Raw genomic sequence first — 21,632 nt, 5'->3', positions numbered from 1 at the left:
TTCTTGACCTTATTTTTTGTCGTTTGACCTTTAGTGCCAAGGTACGCATTTACCTTGAGAACTTCATCTTTGTATCCAAACACAATCATTTCAGTTTTCTCTTTGTTTAACTGAAGAAAGTTTTGGCACATCCAATTGTTCATTTCATCAATGCATTGGCAGAGGGTGTCAGTGGGGCTGTAGTCATTAGGCAGTAAGGCTAGGTAGATCTGAGTGTCATCAGCATAGTTGTGGTAGGAGATTTGGTTCTTTCTCATTATTTGGCTCAGAGGGAGCATGTAAAGGTTAAACAGGAGAATAAAAATATATGCTGCTAAAAAAATACCAATTTTAATGTATTTTTTTTGATAACACTTAAATGACACAGCTGAATACACCTGTTCTATGATGATTAGGTTTTGACTTTAATTAAAAACAATTATCTTAATTAAAATAATTATTACACCCTAGGATATTGCTGCAGAGCAACTTCAAAAATGTTTTACATTATTATCGATATGATCTTTGTGAAAGATAATACGTTTTACTTTAAAGGGCACCTATGATGCAAAACCAACTTGTGGAAGCTGTTTGGACAGAATTTTGTCTAGGTGTAGTGTGTCTGCAGACATATTGAAGTGACATAAACAAGTTTACAAACAAGTTTCTTTTTGTTTTTTAAATTCCTGACATTAAAATAGGATCCAAATGTCATCGATTTTGAGGCCAACCACAACGTGACGTAGCAATGCGGTTTTCCTCGACCACTGATATTGATTGACAGGCGTTATTAACATGTCTCTGTAGTATTGTGTATAAAATGTCCACAAAACAGGATATGCAAAGAAACTTGGATTCAAAGATCTATTCAACTCTCTTACACTTGGATTTTTATAGCTTTTTGAACTAAACTTTTTGAGCTATGTCATTTATAATCACTGGAATCAGCATAGCTGCATAGTGTACACTAGAGTTTAGATTCTCTGCCCGAGCCCAGACTTAACCCAACCGTACCTTTGGGCTGGGTCAGACCGATATTTTATTTTTCAGTTGAAAAATAAATTGGTTCATATGCAAAAAACAGCCTTGAAAATTATGGGAATAAAACAATATGAGCCCATACAGACTCTATACAAACAGGCGGCTATGAGAAGAGCGATACGTATTAGCGCTGATTCTAAACATCCCCTGTTCAGTGAAGCTGTTATCATCAGGAAAAAGACTGAGAATGCCAATGTGTGAAACTAATAGACTGAAGCTTTCGTTTGTTCTTACCTCGATAAAACTGTTGAACTCTACCAATACCACTGCTCCTGTAGTACGCTAGCACCTGACTGGGTTCTGTGTTTTATATATTTATACGTATATACGGTCTTATTCTGTAAACAATGTATGTTTTTAACTGTTTGTTCCTAATTGTTTTGTTTTATTTATTTTTACTGTCTGTTTAGAGCAATGTTGTAGCACCTTTTTTGCCCAAGACAAATTTCCTCTCGGGGACAAACAAAGTTTAACCTAACCTAACATATTTCCTGCTACTATCTTCGGGGAGGGGTCATGTGGGGCCTTTATCAAACGTTTGTGTGTTTTTTAGTCATTATTTAATTAGCCTAATTGTGTGGAAAGCTATACCATAATTAAAAATATTATATGAATATTTTAGCGAAGTCGCCCTAAGCAACGTGTGAGTCTGCAAAGTTGCACAATTCATTTGTGTGTCATGCGCAGCAACGTTCTACCTCCTGCAGCAGCGTCTCCTGGCACACATTCATACCACATGAGCAAGCAGAGGTGAAACACTGCGTGCGCAGTGCGCATGTAGAGAAAAAATGAATTTATTGTGTAAAATTGCTACTTTTTGCTATCATTTAATGTGTTTTTGGTCATTATCACTTTATTTTAACATGAGCAGCGGCAAAAATAGACCCAGCGTAGAGAAATGATCAAGACTCTGCTACTTTAGCTCTGCTCACACTTCACACTGACAGGCTACTTCTGCGTAAGGTATGAAAGCTCTAATATGTTAAGATGAACACCGAAAAAAACACACGCTGCTCACGCTCTTCTCGCATATGTGGTGTGAAAGAGATGATGACAAAAAATAGGGACTTTCGCGATGAACAGCCTTCAATGTCCTCTTTTGTTACGATCCATTCTGAACAAACAAACAATGCAGTTTACATGCTTCTTCCTTGCATTATTCTTTAAGATAAATCTAAACTAATATCTGCAGTTCAAACAACTCGGAACTGTAGTTGAGTACATCTTTAATGAGGGCCCATGTATTAAAAAATAGTCAGGTTTAAATCGTGCTCTGACTCATAATTACAGTTAATGTGTCAGACTGAATTGGGCTCGGACACAAGTTGTACTGGCTCAGGTCGAAAAAACTTTTTTTTGGGCCCGATCTAAGCTCTAACACAACTATAAACGAGGATGCTTCAATCACACAACGGGAGTTTTATTATTGTAAAGTAACATAGCTATATAGATCTCTATACAGGAGCACTTTTTCCAGTTTGATGGCATCATGTCAAATTTTCCCAGAGAAGATTAGTTTTTGTGTTTGTTGTTTGCGTGTGTTTGTGTGTGTGTGTGTGTGTGTGTGTGTGTATGTGCGTGTTTTTGTGACTTATTATTACAAATCTGTATGATGACATGGGTATGACACAGGTATTACAAAAATGAGGTGAAATATGAGGACATTGGTGACGTCCCCATTTCTTAAAATGCTTATAAATCCTACAGAATGAGTTTAATCAGAGAGCTGCACAATGACTCCTGTGATGTTTGGGTTTAGGGGGAGGGGGGGTTGGGTTGAGGGCAATATAATATATGGTTTGGACTGTAAAAAATGAAAGGAAGTCTATGTAATGTACCCACTTTTCACAAAAACAAACGTGTGTGTGTGTGTGTGTGTGCGTGCGTGCGTGCGTGCGTGCGTGCGTGCGTGCGTGCGTGCGTGCGTGCGTGCGTGCGTGCGTGCGTGCGTGTGTGCGTGTGCATGCACCACAAACGTTGTAATGGCATTTGTGTGCGGCTTATTCATCTTACTGTGGTATTTGTGACTATGGGTGTCTGTTACATCGTGTCTGGTTCTGTCTATCTTTTTTTGTTTATCCTAATATTCAACCTTATAAGAAAAAAAATCAATAAAGGTTATTGCAGTAATGAAATCTAAATAATACACATTATATTAAATATATGCCATTTGATGTATCTGGATTTCAGATATGAACATTCATTTTTTAGCTATTTTTTTTTTTCATTTTTAAAATTAAAGTCCAATTATTTTAATTTATTTAAGCTGGTCTTTTTAAAATATACTCTTTATAAATTAAAGCTGGATTGCAACAAATATTTAGAAATTTGGGAAACATCCGCTGATTGCATCTCATCTTAAAGGAGTTAACCTTACGTCTGAGGCCACTGAGTAAAGCGTTCAGTCCAATCTCTCCAGGGGTATAACCACTGACAACTCATAAAATGGATTATTGCTTTAGTTATGTTATTTATGGTGACAGAAGTATGTAAACTGTAAGGAGACAGGGAAGAGAAAAACACTGAGCCTGAGACCTCCAAAGTCAGCGGCCAAGAATAAATCCAGTGGTGTTGAGTGTGTGTTGTGAGTGATGGGATCAAACTGACAAGTCCCATGGGATAGAAATGTTTTTTTATGATCAAAAGTAAACAAAACATTGCCTTTCGAACAGAAGAATCTGTTTAGCATTCCTTAGGCCATTTAGAGTATGTAAGTGTTTTGATACAATTATAAGCCTTAGTAGCTAATCTGCTTTCAACTACTTCATTCTAAACCGTACAGTGTATGTATAATGTGCTATTATTTCAGTGTTGTAATGTTCAGATCTGGCTCCTAACATTCAGTGAAAAAACATCTGTTCACAGCTAGAATAAAAATGCAGGATATACAGATATCATTTTCTTCAGTGCCACCCTGAAGAGGCTTTATACTTTTATTAGTTTAACGTGTATATTGTGAAATGTGCCATATACTGTATGTTTGCAATAAGGCAACAAACGTAATGTGTTGAGAGAGAGAGAGAGAGCAGGCACTGACATGAGCTTCTTATCTATGAAAGGTTCAATTCCATTTGATCAGGAAAAATCCCTGCTATTTTCTTTCACAACCACAGGCTGAGCAATGTTAAAACATTCAGATATATTTTTTACAGTAAAAGTGATGGCATGTTGAATGCTCAAGATGGCGGATAAGTTAGTGGGCTCTTTTTTAACGATCTAGATGCAAAGTCTAAAGCACAAAACGCAAAAGCATTAAGGTTGTGTCCAAATCCACTTTTGCTATTTTTATTGACGGAAAAATGCGCTCTACGTCCCAGCATATGTTCTAACAGAGTTGTGCTTATTCTCTTAATGAGCTATGTGTGTGTTTTGAACATATTGTGCATTAAACCAATCAGAGTCTCATCTGCCATTGCCTTTAAGAGTCAATTGCGCCACACCATGGCACATTTGCTATTTACATGGCGGACTTTATAAGAGGAAAAAGTAAATGGAAAAACTGAATGCTTCACTAGCGGGAAAAGTTAAACAGACCATCTGCAGCGAGGATAAAGGACGTGTCTCCTACATTCAGCCAATTCACTTTCTCTTTTTTTTACTTTTACTCTTTACTTTGCTCCTTTACCTACATATTTAATTTTATTTTATTCATTCATTCATTCATTTTCTTTTCGGCTTAGTCCCTTTATTATTATATCCGGGATCGTCACAGCAGAATGAATCGCCAACTTATCCAGCACGTTTTTACGCAGCGGATGCCCTTCCAGCTGCAACCCATCTCTGGGAAGCATCCACACACACTCATACACTACGGACAGTTTAGCCTACCCAATTCACCTGTACCGCATGTCTTTGGACTGTGGGGAAAACCGGAGCCCCCGGAGGAAACCCATGCGAACATAGGGAGAACATGCAAACTTCACACAGAAAGGCCAACTGACCCAGCCGAGGCTTGAACCAGCGACCCAGTGACCTTCTTGCTGTGAGGCGACAGCACTTCCTACTGCGCCACAGCGCCACACTCCTTTAATTTTAATTGTTAAGCGCAAAGATTTGTTTCAAAACTATTTCTAAATTCAGTTCTAATTTCCAGCAAATGAATAAATGAACAATAATGATAAAGTGTTGTCAAAAAACTCAGTGATGCATACGTCTCCAAAACCCAACAGGTGGACAAATCTAAACTTTTTATTCAAAGCAAATATAATTATGCATATAATAAATAATACTTCTAAATAATAATAACACAGTACAAATGCAAATTGTCATGAATAAACAGAGAAAAGCCCCCCAGACATGAGGAAGGCATGGAGTCAGTGGTTTTTGTATTTATTTATAAAATAATAGTTTTTGCAACATTTTTTAATCTTTTAATTTTATTTATTTTCAAATGTAAAGATAGTTATGTATTGCTGTACATCCTGTGTGTATTAAGCAATCCGTAAGCATTTGGACCTGGATAGGCCCATAACTAATGCGTTCTGTGCTGGACTTTCGACCAGCTTTTAGTTGGTCAATGGCGGGGTCTATTTCAGTTCTTCAAAAAAGCAACGTGCTAACAATGCGCAAATGAATTTGTTATTTTAAAGTGTGGTGCCAAATGTGAAAATTAGGTTTGCGCTGGTCTGAAAATAGCAACAAATCATGCCAAACACGTCTTGCTCCTTATTGCTCCGGGTGTTTGATAAGGCCCAGTGTGTCTGTAGAATATGAAATCAATACTGCATGTGTTAAAAGTAGAGTCTTATAGCCCAGGCATTAATTTGTTTAAAATGTATACATGCATAGCCTAAATACATTCAAGCAATATTCATTGACATTTAAAATGACAACATGTAAATTTTCAATTTGTAACGATTATGAGTTTGACTGTTCTACAGCACATAATGACTAAATACACAATATTTGGATTAGTTTTTTTTTTGGATTCTATTAAATTAAAAGTTTTATTTTGATGCATTATAGCTATTAATTTGTAAAGCTAAAACTTTATAAACAGTTGCAATGGCTAAAATGATGATGCATTATTCATGATGAGTCTGATTAGTAAGGAGAGATAATGAAAAAGCAATGCACAGATGAAACTGGAAGTGAGTGGCAGTTGTTCAGAAGACCCTGTAGAGTCCAGGATTAGCAATTGAACAGATGAAGCTCACCAGCTCAGTTCAGATGTTCAGTAACACAAAGTCAAATATACACACACATCACCTGTGTCGTCTCAGTGTGTCATCAGAAAGATTAGATTAACAAATCTCCAAACACCACACAAAACCCTGAGCACACAACACACAGTCCTCACAAACAACATTCTCTCATAAACTTGTTTAGCAACTAGACACCCTTTTGTAAAATTAATTTATTTGTAAGGTCAATTTATTTGTACTTGTTTTACTTATTTGTTTTTTTATATATTTGTATTATATATTTTATATATTATATATTTATAGTATTATATTTAAAATATATATTGTTCTTTTTAATATTTTACATTTTATTGCATTTAAATGAATCTCAAACAGAAGCGTTTCCCAACTTTTCTTGGTAATAATATGTTATATAGCTTTTCCATGCTGTGATGATGTTGAGAAATAGACAGAGCTGGTGTAAATGGGCAGGAAAAATTGTGGGAATAGTAAATGGCTAGTTAAATGCAGAATGGAAATTTATGTGGCCACAAAAGTCAGACACACATGTGCAACCTCAGAGAAGGAAAGAAAGCCTTTCTGACACGGTGCAATTAGTGTAAATCTTTACTATTTTCCCATTCCCAAATGTTTTTCCCAAAATTCAATCAAATCTGTATAATTTTGTGTCAGAAACCTCACAAAAACATACATGTGCAGAGTGCAAGTGCGGTCATCCACCACAAGGTGTCAGACTTTCCTCACGCTAAAATATAATTATTCTAGCTTTCAGCTAACATTATCAAAAAGTAACTCGTCTGTCTGTCACAGTGATGTTGGCAGAAGAGCTTCAAAAACAACGATAAAACTATATTTACATTGTTTAATATAACTTTAAACAGGCAAAGCTTAACTTTCTTCGACAAATCATTGGAAAGTGGAGTACTATTACAAGATTTCCATGTGCAAGAACATGACTTCTGGTGATGTCAGGTAAAAACAATTTGAGCAATGTTTGCCTACTGGATTACAGGTTGACAAAAGACAAAGAGAGTGAAAAGAAATTCTTTTGAAGCCACAAGTTTAGACTTGTATCTCTGCCCACTCTGAGATGTGTAAAATATAAATTCAGAGTTTAAAAATAAAATCAAACAACAACAAAAAATAGATATTTTCTTTTATGACAACTGAGCTTATACACAGAAATGACCAACACACACATAAAAGTCTTTGTTTTGTGAAATAAAATTGTACAAATTTGAAACATTAAAACTAGGAATGGGCCGGTATAGGATTGTTATGGTTTGATAACCTTGGAAACAAATCACACATGATATAGTGATTACTGCTCTAAAATATGTTATTTTTAAACATCTGGGTAAAAAAAATAAAACTTTTTTTTTGGAGTAGTAAACATGTCAGGATAATTTAAATGAATCATTGACTTCTGCTGTCTTCATTATTTTTTTAAAAAGAATACTTTACAATTTAAAATGATATTTTTTGGGATATCGATTCTGCTGGAGATACTGTTGTCCTAAAAAAAAAAAAAAAAAAAAAAACATTTAAAAAAAATCTTACAGATACTGTAAGAATGGTATAACAGAACATTTTGGTGGTTTTAAAACCTTGACTTTTCCAAACTGCAGTGTAACTTTAAAGTGCATCATCCCATGCCTAATTGAAACATATGAAACATTAGTTTTAAGGTAGTAATAGTAAAGATATGCACATTATTTTTCAGATGAATTATTTTTATTATTTTGTCCATTTCCATATATTGTTGTTGAAAGGATAACCCAAACATCTAAATTGACTCCTCACTCCCAGTTAGAAATTTGAAACCTGTTAAGCCGTTGTCAATTCAATTCAATTCAGCTTTATTTGTATAGAGCTTTTACAATGTAGATTGTGTCAAAGCAGCTTCACATAAATGGTCATAGTTACTGGATTAGGGTAGTTCCGTTTTTAGTGTTTAAGTTCAGTTCAGTTAAGCTTAGTTCAGTGTGGTTTGAAGTCATCATTGAGAGTCCAAACACGGAAGAGCAAATTCATCGATGAGTAGCTTTTTAGATCCTGAACCATGCAAGCCAGTGGCGACAAATAGGACAGTGAAGAAAAAAATCCTTGAGAGTTCATTAGAATGAATAAAAATAAATGAATTCAGGTTTCCATCATATTTCAAAATATCTTCTTTTGTGTTTAACAAAAGAAACTCAAAGGATTGGAACAAGGTTACAAGGTTTACAACCAAAATTATTTTTCATATTTACCCATATACAACAAGAGTTAGTAACTGCTTGGTAAAATGTTGGCTGTTTGTCATGTTTTGCTGTCTGAAAGTCTAAATGTGATCAACACTAATGGATGCATATACATTATTCTGTTTTGTATGAGCTAAACAAAAGTAAATGCTCAATATAGAAAATGATATCTCAAATGCTGTAAAATAATAATAAAATATTATAATATTCCTTGCTGTTCAATATTTAGGGATAAATAAATTTAAATAAATGCCTGAACAATTGTCTTTCAGGAAGCCTGTACATTCCATTTGCTCAACATGTACAGTGCAAATCACTGACATCCCAAAAATCATATTAGATGTGCGTCGATAAAATTCATATCAAGTTTAAAGCTATTTTTAATTGTAATATTAAAAGTATTCCCATTGAGTGTTCTTCTGAATGCATCTTTACCTCTGTAACACCGGAGGGCAGCAAAAAGCTATTATCAAGAACTAACTATATTATTTTCTGCTTCCCTAAGAATTCCCTGAACTGATTTAACCACAAATACTTTTTTTCTTCTCCTCATTTAAATTTTTATTGAGGTGCTAGTGAGGGCCAACAGGTAGTGCTCACCCTTTAGTCTGTCTGGGTCCTACTGCCCCAGTATATTGATGGGGAACGTGCTTCATATGAGATGTCATACCAAGGTCCTGGCTCTCTGTGGTCATTAAATAGTCTTAGGATGTCTTTTGAAAAGAGTATGTGTGTGTGACCCCACACCCTTTTAACCTCATATCATCTCACTGGCTTCAGCAGTCTGTCTCCTCTTCACCAAAAAGCTGGTGTGTGAAATGGTGCAGAATGGCTGACATCGTATGATCCAGGTGGAGGTTGAGGTGATTCCTCTAAAAAAGTAAAGCACTACATAAACGTGACACATTATTATCCGTATAGTAGTTTTAGTGTAGAAGTAGAAGAGTAACAAGCAACCTTGCAATGCACATGTCACATTAAAGGGTTTGTCCAGTCCAAAATGAATATTATGGTTAAACTTTAGTTTAGGTCACAATTCATGCTATGAACTACTGGCTTATTACCTGACTATTAATAAAATATGAACTGTTCATTAGTAGTTATAAAGTATGAGCTTATTCTACATCCCTAATCCTTCCCAAAACTTAAACTCAACTTCTAACTTAACCATTGATAAACAGCTAATTAGTTGTTTATTAAGCTAGTAGTGTTAGTTAATGGTTTGTTAATAGCATGAATTGTGACCTAAACTAAAGTGTTATCAATATTATTAATTACTCAGCCTCAAACTCAATTTTTTTTGCCCATGTCTTCTGTGTCAAGTTTTTACTACAGGCAATATGGCACTTGCATGTTGCGCTGCTGACTATAATGACAGTAATTTGTACTGCTCTTAGTAAATAACACCTGGTTACTTGATACAGGAAAGAAGATACAGGCGAACAGAGTCATATTTACAGCTTTTGGAGCTGTGTATGATTACAGTTTTGCAGTAAGTATTGATAATGTTCTTTTTCTAGATGTCTGAACTGAATATGTCTGGAACGTTGCTGTCTATGGAGGGTCAGAGAGCTCTTGGATATCATTTAAAATGTCTTCATTTGTGTTCTGAAGATGAACAAAGACGTCAGGGGATTGTAACAACATGAGGGTAATTAATATGAGAGTAATTAATAACTAAGAAGACGTTTCATTTTTGTATGAACTAACCCTTTAATTGATCATTGCTTTTTGATAATATATATTTAATTGTGCTTGCTAATTTCTAATCGATTTATAATCATGTAAAATCTATTTTAAGAACATTCTACTTTGGTATGTTCATTTAATAAATGTTAATTGTGATCTCTATCAAATTTCAAAAAGATTAGTCATTTTTCAAGCTTTACATCATCATGTTTAATTCTAAAATCTTATGAAGCGATTAATGCAGTTCAACTTCACTTTAGTCAATAAAATGCTTTGACCTTCTAAACGTATTATTTTCTGATGTAGAAAAGAAAATTAGAAGACTAATATAATAAATAATAATAATAATAATAATAATAGCACATTGATCTGTCTTTCTATTACAAGTAATCTTAAATACTTATACACTCTGTTATGTCTAATTTATATATCTCTATCTATCTATCTATCTATCTATCTATCTATCTATCTATCTATCTATCTATCTATCTATCTATCTATCTATCTATCTATCTATCTATCTATCTATCTATCTATCTATCTATCTATCTCTCTCTCTCTCTCTCTCTCTCCCTCTCTTTCTCTCTCTCTCTCTCTCTCTCTCTCTCTCTCTCTCTCTCTCTCTCTATATATATATATATATATATATATATATATATATATATATACACATACATATTTATATACATACATATTTATGTAAAGAACTACTTTAATCTTCCAACACTAACAGTTCAGTTTTTCTATTATATTTTTTATTGATTAATTGAAATCAAATTGCAATCGCAAATATGCCCAGAGCAAATGTGTGAGTGAGCACAATTAAGTGATGAGTGTCTTGCTAAAAAGTCAACTGAAAGTATTGCCAGTGACACAATCTAGTAGCAAGCAACAGCAAAGTACAATTTCAGAGTTGTTTCAGCCATGTTACTTTGCTGAGTTTTCTGTATTTTTATATTAATTATTATTTGTTTTTATAATAAGCAACACTATCCCCCTAATTTGAGTTTAACTTGTTCACAGAAAGGTAAGGTTGTTTTATTTGTGCTTACTGTTTGCTCTAGAGAAAAATGAGTGAATATTTTAAAATAAATATTATAGAGAAAAAATAATATTATGGAGTAAATGTTTAAGTAAGGTAATATCTTTTCAATTCCTTTTTTAACTAACACTCACTTCATTTTAGCAGTAAGAAGCTGATACAGAATATTATGCTGAAGCTTGACTACAAAATTAAATCGCAAAATCAAATCGAAATCTCAATATCTGTCAAAAAAATGGAAAAAATATATTTTTTCTCAAATCGCACGGCCCTAATTTCTAACAATAACACTATTTATTAAATAATTAATTAATTGTCATTCGGCTCAGTTTTTTTAAATTTATTTATCAGGGGTCACCACAGTGGAATGAACCACCAACTATTCTGCCATATGTTTTACACAGCCGATGGCCTTTCAGCTGCAACCCAGTACTGGGAAACTCCTACTGTATACACTGTCACATTCACACACACACACACACACACACACACACACACACACCCTACGAGCAATTTTGTTTTTACCCAATTTACCTAAAGCACATGTCTTTGGACTGTGGGTGAAACCGGAGCACCTGGAGCAAATCCACATGAACATGGGGAGATCATGCAAACTCCACTCAGAAATTTCACCTGGTCCAGCCTGGACTCTAACCAGTGACCTTCTTGCTATGAGATGACAGTGCTAACCACTGAGCCACCGTACCACCCAGAATAACACTATTCTATATTGTATATTGTTAAGTACAGCTATGTCTTAAAATCACCTTAAATTTCTACACATTTTCAAAAGTTTTTGTTTGTTTAGTGTTATCCTGTAAACTACTGATGACGTTTCTTCTAAATATAAAATCAAAATGTCATTTTTTTCTGCAACAAAAAGCTTTCAGACTTGTTTATATTCATTTTTAGCCAGCAGAATGCATTCATCTCTGTCAGTATATGGATGAAAGCGTCTGCCACATGATTACATGTAAGTGTATTTGGCCAAAATAGAAATGCTTTATAATTACAATATCACTCATTTACCAATTACCAGCCATAATATGAAAATAATTATCAACTTATAGCTATGGGCCAGAATTTTCATATCAATGCATCACTAATGTAACCTCAGTAAAAGCTAGTAATTTCAGTATGCAGATGGTGTGAAAGTTGGGTCTGAGAGCGAAAATGAGAGCAGAAGGGGGAGGAGAAGAGAGAGAGAGGAGAGGAGGGACTGAGAGAGCTCACAGTCAGTCTGTGTGTGTGTGCTGTTTTCCCCACTTCTCTCTCTCTCTCTCTCTCTCTCTCCTCACTTCCATCCCCACTTGTGAAACACTGTACCGGATGGACACCAGCTCCCCGCTTTCCTCCTCCTGGACCAGTCTTTATTCCTCCTGTCATTTCTCCAGCACTGTCCTCCAGTTGGCTTTCTCTGCTTGTTTCAGATCCCCTTCTTCTTCTTCTCAGTCTGTTGTTGGTCATTTCCCCTCGTCGCCCCTCTGGCAGTCAGCATGGTGAACAGATAAATGCCAGCCTGCTGAACATGGGCTCCTGCCTCTGCAAAGGTCACCAAGGTCAGTCTCTTGCTGATTGTTTCTGAGTTTGTCTTGTTTTTGTCCGTCTGCTACCTGTTGAGTGATGACTGTTGATTTTCACTCATATCTTTTCATCCACCTGTCTGCACGTCTCCAGCATGGAGAGTGTTTACATAATACGTGAAATATAATGTGGAAAATATATGTGTATACTATATTTGTGTATACTGTGTCTATCTAGCTATGATTTTATTATAAGTGGGCTTTATGTATTATGATGCATAGTTTGCTCTGCAGAAACAACGTGTTGCTGCTGAAATACTAATGCATTGTTTTATGCATTACTAATATTAATGCATTGAATAGTATGCAATATTGCATGATTAAGTATTACATGGTTCTCTGTAATTCTTGATTCTGATTGGTCAATCACGGCAACCAGCAGGCTGTTATTTACTAATATTTACAGTCGATAATGGGAGCAATGTATTTCAGTCTCGTTCCTCCTTTCACATTAGATCTCCATAGATAAAATGAATTTAAAACATTTATGCATGTGTTTGCAAGCATGCACCTGTGTGTGTGTATTTACAGTTGAAGTCTCAATTATACATTAGTTATACTTCTATACAGTTTAATGTGACATTTAAAGGCTTAACTAGGTTAATTAGGTTAACAAGGCAGGTTAGGGTAATTAGGCAAGTTATTGTATAAAGATGGTTTGTTCTGTAGACTATCGAGAAAAAAAGGGCTAATGATTTTGTCCTTAATGTTTTTTTTTTAAGTAAAATGGATTTATTCTAGCCAAAATAAAACAAATACAAATTTTTTCAGAAGAAAAAATATTATCAGACATACTGTGAAAATTTCCTGAATCTGTTAAACATAATTTAGGAAATACTTTAAAAAGAAAAAAAATTAAAGGGGGGCTAATAATTCTGACTTAAACTGTATACATACATTACATACAATTTTCATTTTCTCTGGCTTTATGGTCTAAGTTTATTTAGGTTTTGGTTTGAATAAAATGTCTGGATATATTCGTTTTAAGGCCTGACAACACTGTATCAGATATCCGTCTTTCAGATGACACGTTTAACCGAGGTCCTGACTCTCTTTGGTCATTAAAAAGCCCAGGATGTCCTTGGAAAAGAGTAGGGGTTAACCCCGGCATCCTGGCCAAATTTGGCCACTGGCCTCTGTCCATCATGGCCTCCTAACCATCCCTATATCATAATTGGCTTCATCACTCTGTCTCTTCTCCAGCAATCAGCTGGTGTGTGGTGTGCAGTCTGGCATGATATGGCTTCCGTTGTGTTATCCAGATTGATGCTGCGCATTGGTGTTAGATGAGGAGATTCCCCCAATGTGTAAAGTGCTTTGAGTGTCCATAAAAGTGCTAAATAAATGTAAGAAATTATTATTATAAATATTTCAAGTAAATATATTGTCATTTAGAGCACCTCCCCCAACCACCAGATAAACAAATGTTTTAATTTTTTCTAGGGCTGCAACAATGAATCGATTGAATCAATAAAATCGATAACTAAAAGAGTTGGCAACAAATTTTATAGTCAGTTCGTTGTGTTACGCGACGTGGGGATGTTTGCCTGTATTTTGGGAGTAACTGATGTATTTACGCGCTGAATCCTGCATGTTCTGTTTTTATGAATGAGGCATACGGCCACAAGTAAACATGGCAACGCCCATTTCTCGCTATAGATCACGATCAATATCATTTATACCGTCTTTTAAACTACAAAATACTCTTACATACACGTTTTTGTGAGTTGGAACATCAGTTAGTTGATGACATGATGAGCTAGCATGTGATGTATACAGTAGCTACACTGCAAAAAAACTTTTCTTAATTAGAAATTTTGTCTCGTTTTCACTGCAAATATTTAAAAAACGAGATTACTAGACAAGAAAATGGGATGAGAAAATTAAGTGATGAAAGAGTGTGTATGGGGGTTTTCCGATGTTAGGTTGCAGCTGGAAGGGCATCGGCTGTGCAAAACATGTTGGATAAGTTGGCGGTTCATTCCGCTGTGGTGACCCTTGATTATTAAAGGGACAAAATCTGAAAAGAAAATGAATGAATGAAAATTAGGTGCTCTTTAAAGCTTCTGTTTGAGATTATATCTCATTAGACTATTTTTCTTGCTCCATTGGCAAAGATTTTTGCTTGTTTTAAGCAAACAATCACTTAATTTTGGGTGGTTTTTTAGAAAACAAGACATAATTATGCTATTTTATATGTCTTGTATGTATCTTGATTAAAGTTTTTTTAGATATTTGGATTAAAAACAGGACAAAACTACTAAGTTAAGGTTTTTATTTTATTATTATTATAACAGCTCAGGGGTGTTTAAGGAGCAACATGTTTGCACTTTCTAAAGATTAGTTCTGTTTGTGAATAAAGTGTTGAAAATTAATGCTTTTCTTAGTTTTCTATCCGATTCATCGATTAATCAAAAGAAAAAAAAAAGACTGATTAATCGATTATTAAAATAATCATCAGTTGCAGCTCTTATTTGTTGTGATTAAAAATAATCAAGGCTAATCCATGCACGTGTATTTCAGTTTTTCTAATTGTAAGGTCTATTTTTCTACATAATTGCTTAGCCTAATGACTATTAATAACAGAATAAATTTCTTTTTCCATCTGTATATCATGTTCATTTGGTGATTAGCTCAGAATAAGGCGTGTATATTATAAATCGTAACCCTGCAGGACAGTTCAATCTGCGCACACAAATGTAGAGTCACATTATTTACAAATGAACTCTACAGTAGAAGGTGGCGTTTCACCCTCAAGGTGTCCTCAGAGGAAATGCCACCAAATGAAGTCCCAGGAGTTGAAGGCACTGTTTGTTTCTGGTAGTCCTATGGGTGTTGGAACGGCAAAGGCTCTGCAGCTGTAAGCGTGTGAAATGCCAGGGTCAAAACTGATGTATAATGCATATGTGCGATGGATGGAGTTTCAGTGTGATGAAAGGGAGGTGGGTCATAGAGGGAGGGGGAAAACATGCACGATGTGTGACATTGTAAAAGGTCAAGCATTGTCAGCCGATACCTGTTAGTAGAGAACGTGCCGCTCCATAGGTTTGAGATTAGCTGTCCTCAATGTGACAAAAAAACGTGCTCACGAACATCGGGGATCCCCCATGGGATGTGTTGTCAAGACAAGCTCTTGTTGCCATGGAAACGGGGGAGCAACAGGAGCAAGTCCCGTCCATCCACTCAAGATCAAACTCAACGCACACTATTAGCTGTCACTAAAATGTATGATAGATAAGCAGTTGTTCACGATTGACTGAAGAATGTTTTGTTCCTTTAGAGCTGCAAAGTGGCCAGCAGCACCCCATGGAAGAGCTCCACTCGTATCCTGAAGGACAGCCCATCATTAAGGTGCTTATTTTTTATTATTACACAATATTAAAAGTGGGAATCTCATTTTTTTGTCTTGTCATTAAGCATTCACTATTTGAAAGTGTATTTATGCGTATCGTAAATGGAGGGCACTATGATTTCTGGGATGAAAATGCAAATTATAAATATATGAAACCTTTACATCATGGATTTCACTGGAATTTGGCAAATATTGAAAAATCAATCAAACATACTACTGTAAAGCGTCTTTACGGCACTCCATCAAAACAAATGTTTGGTGTTATTTATACAGAAATAAATGTAATGGCAATCTATTCTTTCCAGTTCGTCACCATTTCCATAGGGATTCCACCATTTCCATAAGGATTCCACCATTTCCATAAGGATTCCATAGGGAAAACCACATACTTCCAATGTAACGGTTTACTTTTTGTAAACTTAAATACTATTCACTCTTTTTCAAGCTTCAATTCAAATCTGGTTTAGACTGTCCACCATCAAGCCTGGTAAAGTCTAGATTGGATACGTGGCCGGTCAGAAGTGCGATATGCACATTAATATATCAGCATTTTTTTTATGACACTGTATAACAATAATAAATATTTTTACAGTGCTGTGGGGGTTAGGGTGTGTGTTAAAAAATACAATTTATTGGGTAATTTAATAGATAGCATAAATAATACTCCGTACATCTTCTGTTTTTATGCTACTGTATCAGTTGGCTTTAGGGTTGGGTTGGGGGTAGACGTTAATAAAATAGTAAAAAAGATACAAAAATTGAATTCTAAATGAAAAAAATAAATTAAATACCCAAAAGAAATCTGTGATAATAAATAAAAATAATGTAAAACTAAATTTGTAAAAGTAAAATTAAATCAGTAAAATGCTAACATTTATTGTACAACAACAAATGCCATGACATTTGGCTCAACATAAAAAAAGTAACTTAAAGAAATAATGACCCAAATAGAGGCCTATTACTATTGGACAGTAAAAAATGCTTATTAACAATAAAACAATAATGATAACAATAAAATAGTCTTCATAATAAATATAGACACGTTCTTGCATGTTTAAATTTAATTAGGAAGAAAAGGTAATTTTGGTGGTTCATTCTGCTGTGGCGATCCCTTATAAATAAAGGACTAAGTAAAAAGAAAAATTAATGAATTAATGAATAAAAAGATAATTTTAATAGAGTTCCTAAAATTAGGGATCTCCCTAATTGTCCATGTTTTTTTGCCCTTGAGTCCCAGTAATTTGATTTTGAGTATCTACCGATACCAAGACCCAGTTCGATACTTCTATAATACATAAATCAAGAAAGAATCAAGAAGAGTGAACAAACAGATCCAGGATTTTTCTTATTTTTTATTTAATTCATCTTACTTTAACATTCAACAACTCTGCTAACAAACAGAGCACTTCTGTGAGGTAGCTTGAACCATCAAATAACATCAATTATTTACTTTTGAACTTTAGTGCATTAGTAAATATATATATATATATATATATATATATATATATATATATATATATATATATATATATAAATAAAAACAAATAGTACCTCAACTTAAAATACATGCCAGGCAATCCCAAGTTTACATATCTCACAGTTTGCTATGGCAGTGTTGTCGTCATCAACTTTATTATACCTCCAGACCACAGACATACTCACACTTTTTGCTACAAGATGCTTCCGTTTTCTACTTAGCCAGCATTTAAACAATAGCGTCTCTGCTACAGTGATGTCATTCCGCGTACGTTGCTGTTTCTGTGTGAAGTCAAAAAAGAGGTCTAACTCTTTGCTGCCGCATATCTATTGATGTGTTATGAAATAATGAGTACATATACTGTATAAATATAAATATACATTCTAGTCCTAATCGGAAGGCAACATCTGATCCCGATCGAGTCTGAAACCGCATGATCGGGCCTGATTTCCGATCACATGATCGGATCTGGACATCCCTATTTAAAATGTAATTGCTGTATTTATTATGGATTTCAATTGTATGTATACCATTACAAGACGTAAAATTGTATACAGGCACAAAAGTAGACTATATAATTAATTTCATGATTTCAAATAATTAGACAAACTTGTCTGATTACCAGTTGAATTAACCATTAAAATGAAGTCCTGAAAAACTCAAAAAGTAAAAAAGAAACAAAAACTGAACTCGAATAAATAAATAAATGAGATACCCTAAGGAAAAAAAAATCAAGCAGATTTCACTCAGCCCTTATACGTGGTAGTTGTTTCGCACCCTGAATGTGCAAGATCTGTTAAAAGTGTCTTGTTAGGTGAAATTTGCACCTGTGATTCACTGTGTTGCTTGCAAAAGTGATTTTTCTGAAGGGCTTTATTTGGTATGTTAAGCTGTGTTGTCTTGTCACGTTATTCAGGGTAACCATCAGCCCTGCAATGGCAGCGTGTCAGATAAAAGTGGCAGCGGCGGCTATGACATTGGAGAACTGGCTACATCTTCCCTGCTGGGTGAGTGAAGAGCGAAGAGCGCATGTTAGACACCGTCACACTGTGTGCTGTTTAAGTTATTGCTTACTATCATTCATCTGCATCAGGAGAGCAGTCGACCTTTATAGAAGCTTGCTAATGCAATTTCCCTCTGCCTGCATACAGTATCCCTCATTTATGAAGACTTTCTCTCTCTTTTCTCCTCTAGTGCCTCTTTAGCCACCTGTTTTCCTTTCTGCCTTTTTATTTGAACATTTTTTTCTTGATTTCTCCAGGCCCACTCTTCTCTGGAAGTTAATTACGCAGACTAATAATGTGTTATGGGTTTTTAAGCTTTTCCTTAGAAATATTTTTGATCATTTCAGTTTAATTGCTAATGCAGTCGCCTGCTGATGAATATGTATAATGAGCCAGAAAGACGCACAAATGTCTCTGATCGACTGAAAGGACTGCTTGGAAGGAAATAAAACTGCTGTTAGAAAGATTAATTTATAAAACAGATGTCATGGGAAATGCAAATCATTCAATAATAGGTTTGTGAGGACTTGCAGGATAATTATAGTTTGAAGTATGTTTTTCCACTAGTGCATTGGGAAGCCTGAAAAGGAGGTACTTAACATACAAAAATGGTCATTTCTAACATGAGGATGAATGGGTTTCATGTAAAATTTGAAGTGTTTTTGTATTTTTTCTTATTGATGAATGAAGTTGTTAATATTATTATGTAATATGTTTTTATCTATATTGATCTTGCAATTAAAAAGACATAAGTAGCTGATGTGGCTATAAAACATCCACTAACTAACTAACAAACTAACTAACTAACTAACTAACTAACTAACTAACTAACTAACTAACTAACTAACTAACTAACTAACTAACTAACTGACAAACTAACCATCATTAGCCAACTAAGGGCACAAGGTCTGTCGTTACAAACATAGTTTATTGATTAGGCGTTTTCCAAATCCATCGTTCCAACCAACATTCGAAAACTGCGCCACAAACGTGTACACTTGCAACTACACCTCTAGAGCTGCAGTTAGAAGCATAGTTCCTGGCTATGTTCTATTCCAAGTTACCCCCCCTGTGCCCTATTCATTTAGAACATTCTAACATTTAATCTTAGAATGATTTAAAAAAAGCATTAAAGTCATCACTCTTAGGTGTAATTTGCTTATAAAGTATTTTTACTGTTCAATTTTAGTGACCTTCATGTTGACAATTGCTCCCTTCCTAGTGCACTTTGAAAACATTTATGGCATTTTGAACGAAGCTTTGACTAATGACAAAAGCTATTGGTGACCTATTATTTAAAAGTGGAATTTACGTTACTTTTCCAAGGTTTGTGAAACAAAAAATATACAGAATATCTTAATGCTTTTAATTTATAGTAGGTTATTTATTAAAAAATATATCTCTACTGTAGGCCTATATGACATGGGCCTTTTTCACCAAGTACCACCTCAGTAAAAATTGTCTCTTCCAAGTATCACCATAATGACTTGTATTGAAACACATAGTAGGCCTAATTAAGTGCCTACAGCTCTGCACAGTTCACAAACCTGGCAGATTAATTCCTATTATTATGAATATTTATTATTGTCATCCACTTTAAACATGATAAATAGTTTGAACAATATCATACTTACAGGTAAAAAATAAATAAATAAATAATGTTATATAATAACAAATAAAACTGTTCTTAAAAAGTTAAAAAAAAACTGCTGTATTTAAATGTAAAGTATTATCCTAAAGTAGCCTATTCATCAAAACCCGCTAATATTTCTTGGACCTCATAAATATAGGGTATACCCTATCAAACAGAGTTACATAATTTTTTCAATATATGTTGCATGTATATAGAAAACTGCTGTACTTAATTGTAAAGTATTATCATAAATTATAATACTGGCTAGCCCAGGTGGGCCCCAAAATTTAAATAATATGATGGTGATCTTATTTAGACCAAGCATGCCTCCTGATAGATTTTTTTCCCTAAAGCTAAAAAGAGGGATGATGAATTAGGGAGGACAGACTTAAACCTAATTCTCGGCCATGAGTCGGGTCTAAGACAACACACAACAGATAATTCTATAAAACATGTTTTTTTTTGTATTCTATAGAATTGTCTAGAACATTTCTGCTGTGATTTGAATGAGTAAAATTGTAAAAGTAGACTTAAAAAAGTAAATAAACAAAATCCTACTTAATAATAATAATAATAATAATGATCTTCATTTCTTACTTTTTTATTTTTCTTAATAAACTGTAAATTATGCATACAAACGTTAACGATTTAAATGATTTATAAAGGCTATGAGATTAGAATACGTGTTAGCTAAGTGGTTTTATGTGGTATATTCTCAATAATATTTGTAAAGGAAACATTGGCCCTATACAGTATGTTACATTTACATATATTTAAACTAATATGGAAAATGGGTGCGTTTTTATCAAAACTAGTAATGGATTTTTTTTTTAAGTGCGTGTGCGTGTAAATTAATAGAAATTGCACCAAAAACTATGGGGGTTTTCTCTAAAGAAGTTGTTATTCCACCCCGTATAGAGGGTCATTGTGAACGTTTTATGTTATAACTAACATGGTTCAAATGATGGATCTGCGCCAAAGCAGCTACTGTTTTGGGAAACACTCGTCACTGCTTCGTTCTTTTCCCAAACAATGCATAGTACTATGATAGTTCAGCCAAGAGTTATATCGTTGTTTGGGAAACGCACCCCAGATGCTTAAATGAGATGGTTTATATTAAACTCTTATTTAAAGTTCTATTAAGTGATGTTTAGTTTTTATGTAGATTATATTTTTATTTAGATGTTTTAATATTTATTTATTTAAAGCATATGAACAGTAATTCACATAAAATTGTAATCTGTTACAAAGATTGTTAAGTAAGAATGAAATAAGTGAATAAACAAAAAACGTATGCTATGCCAGAATGGGAAACGGGATTGAAAATGTCCACATCAAAATGTACATGTGTTTATTAAGGAACCTTTATGTGTAATGCATATTTTAAGAATATAGTTTGTAGTAACAACTAGAATACCAAGATGTGTTAAATTAATTTGATTTCG

The 21,632-nt window shown here is 34.3% G+C and overlaps 1 protein-coding gene across 8 annotated transcripts in view; it reads left to right on the top strand.

Annotated features, from left to right (window-relative positions):
- The window catches only part of fam131c (family with sequence similarity 131 member C), a 43,763-nt gene that overhangs the window by 11,488 nt on the left and 10,643 nt on the right, over positions 1-21,632 (top strand). For 3 of the 8 annotated variants that reach the window (XM_073938706.1, XM_073938707.1, NM_001033590.1), the window contains 2 exon segments: positions 16,002-16,072; positions 18,467-18,557. In XM_073938706.1, the coding sequence (XP_073794807.1) occupies positions 16,028-16,072; positions 18,467-18,557 (136 nt within the window). In that variant the 5' untranslated portion in view covers positions 16,002-16,027. 8 annotated transcript variants of the gene reach the window in all.

The sequence above is a fragment of the Danio rerio genome, chromosome 23 (genome assembly GCF_049306965.1).
Source record: "Danio rerio strain Tuebingen ecotype United States chromosome 23, GRCz12tu, whole genome shotgun sequence".
NCBI lineage: Eukaryota > Metazoa > Chordata > Actinopteri > Cypriniformes > Danionidae > Danio > Danio rerio.
This window is presented reverse-complemented; position numbering and strand designations above follow the sequence as displayed.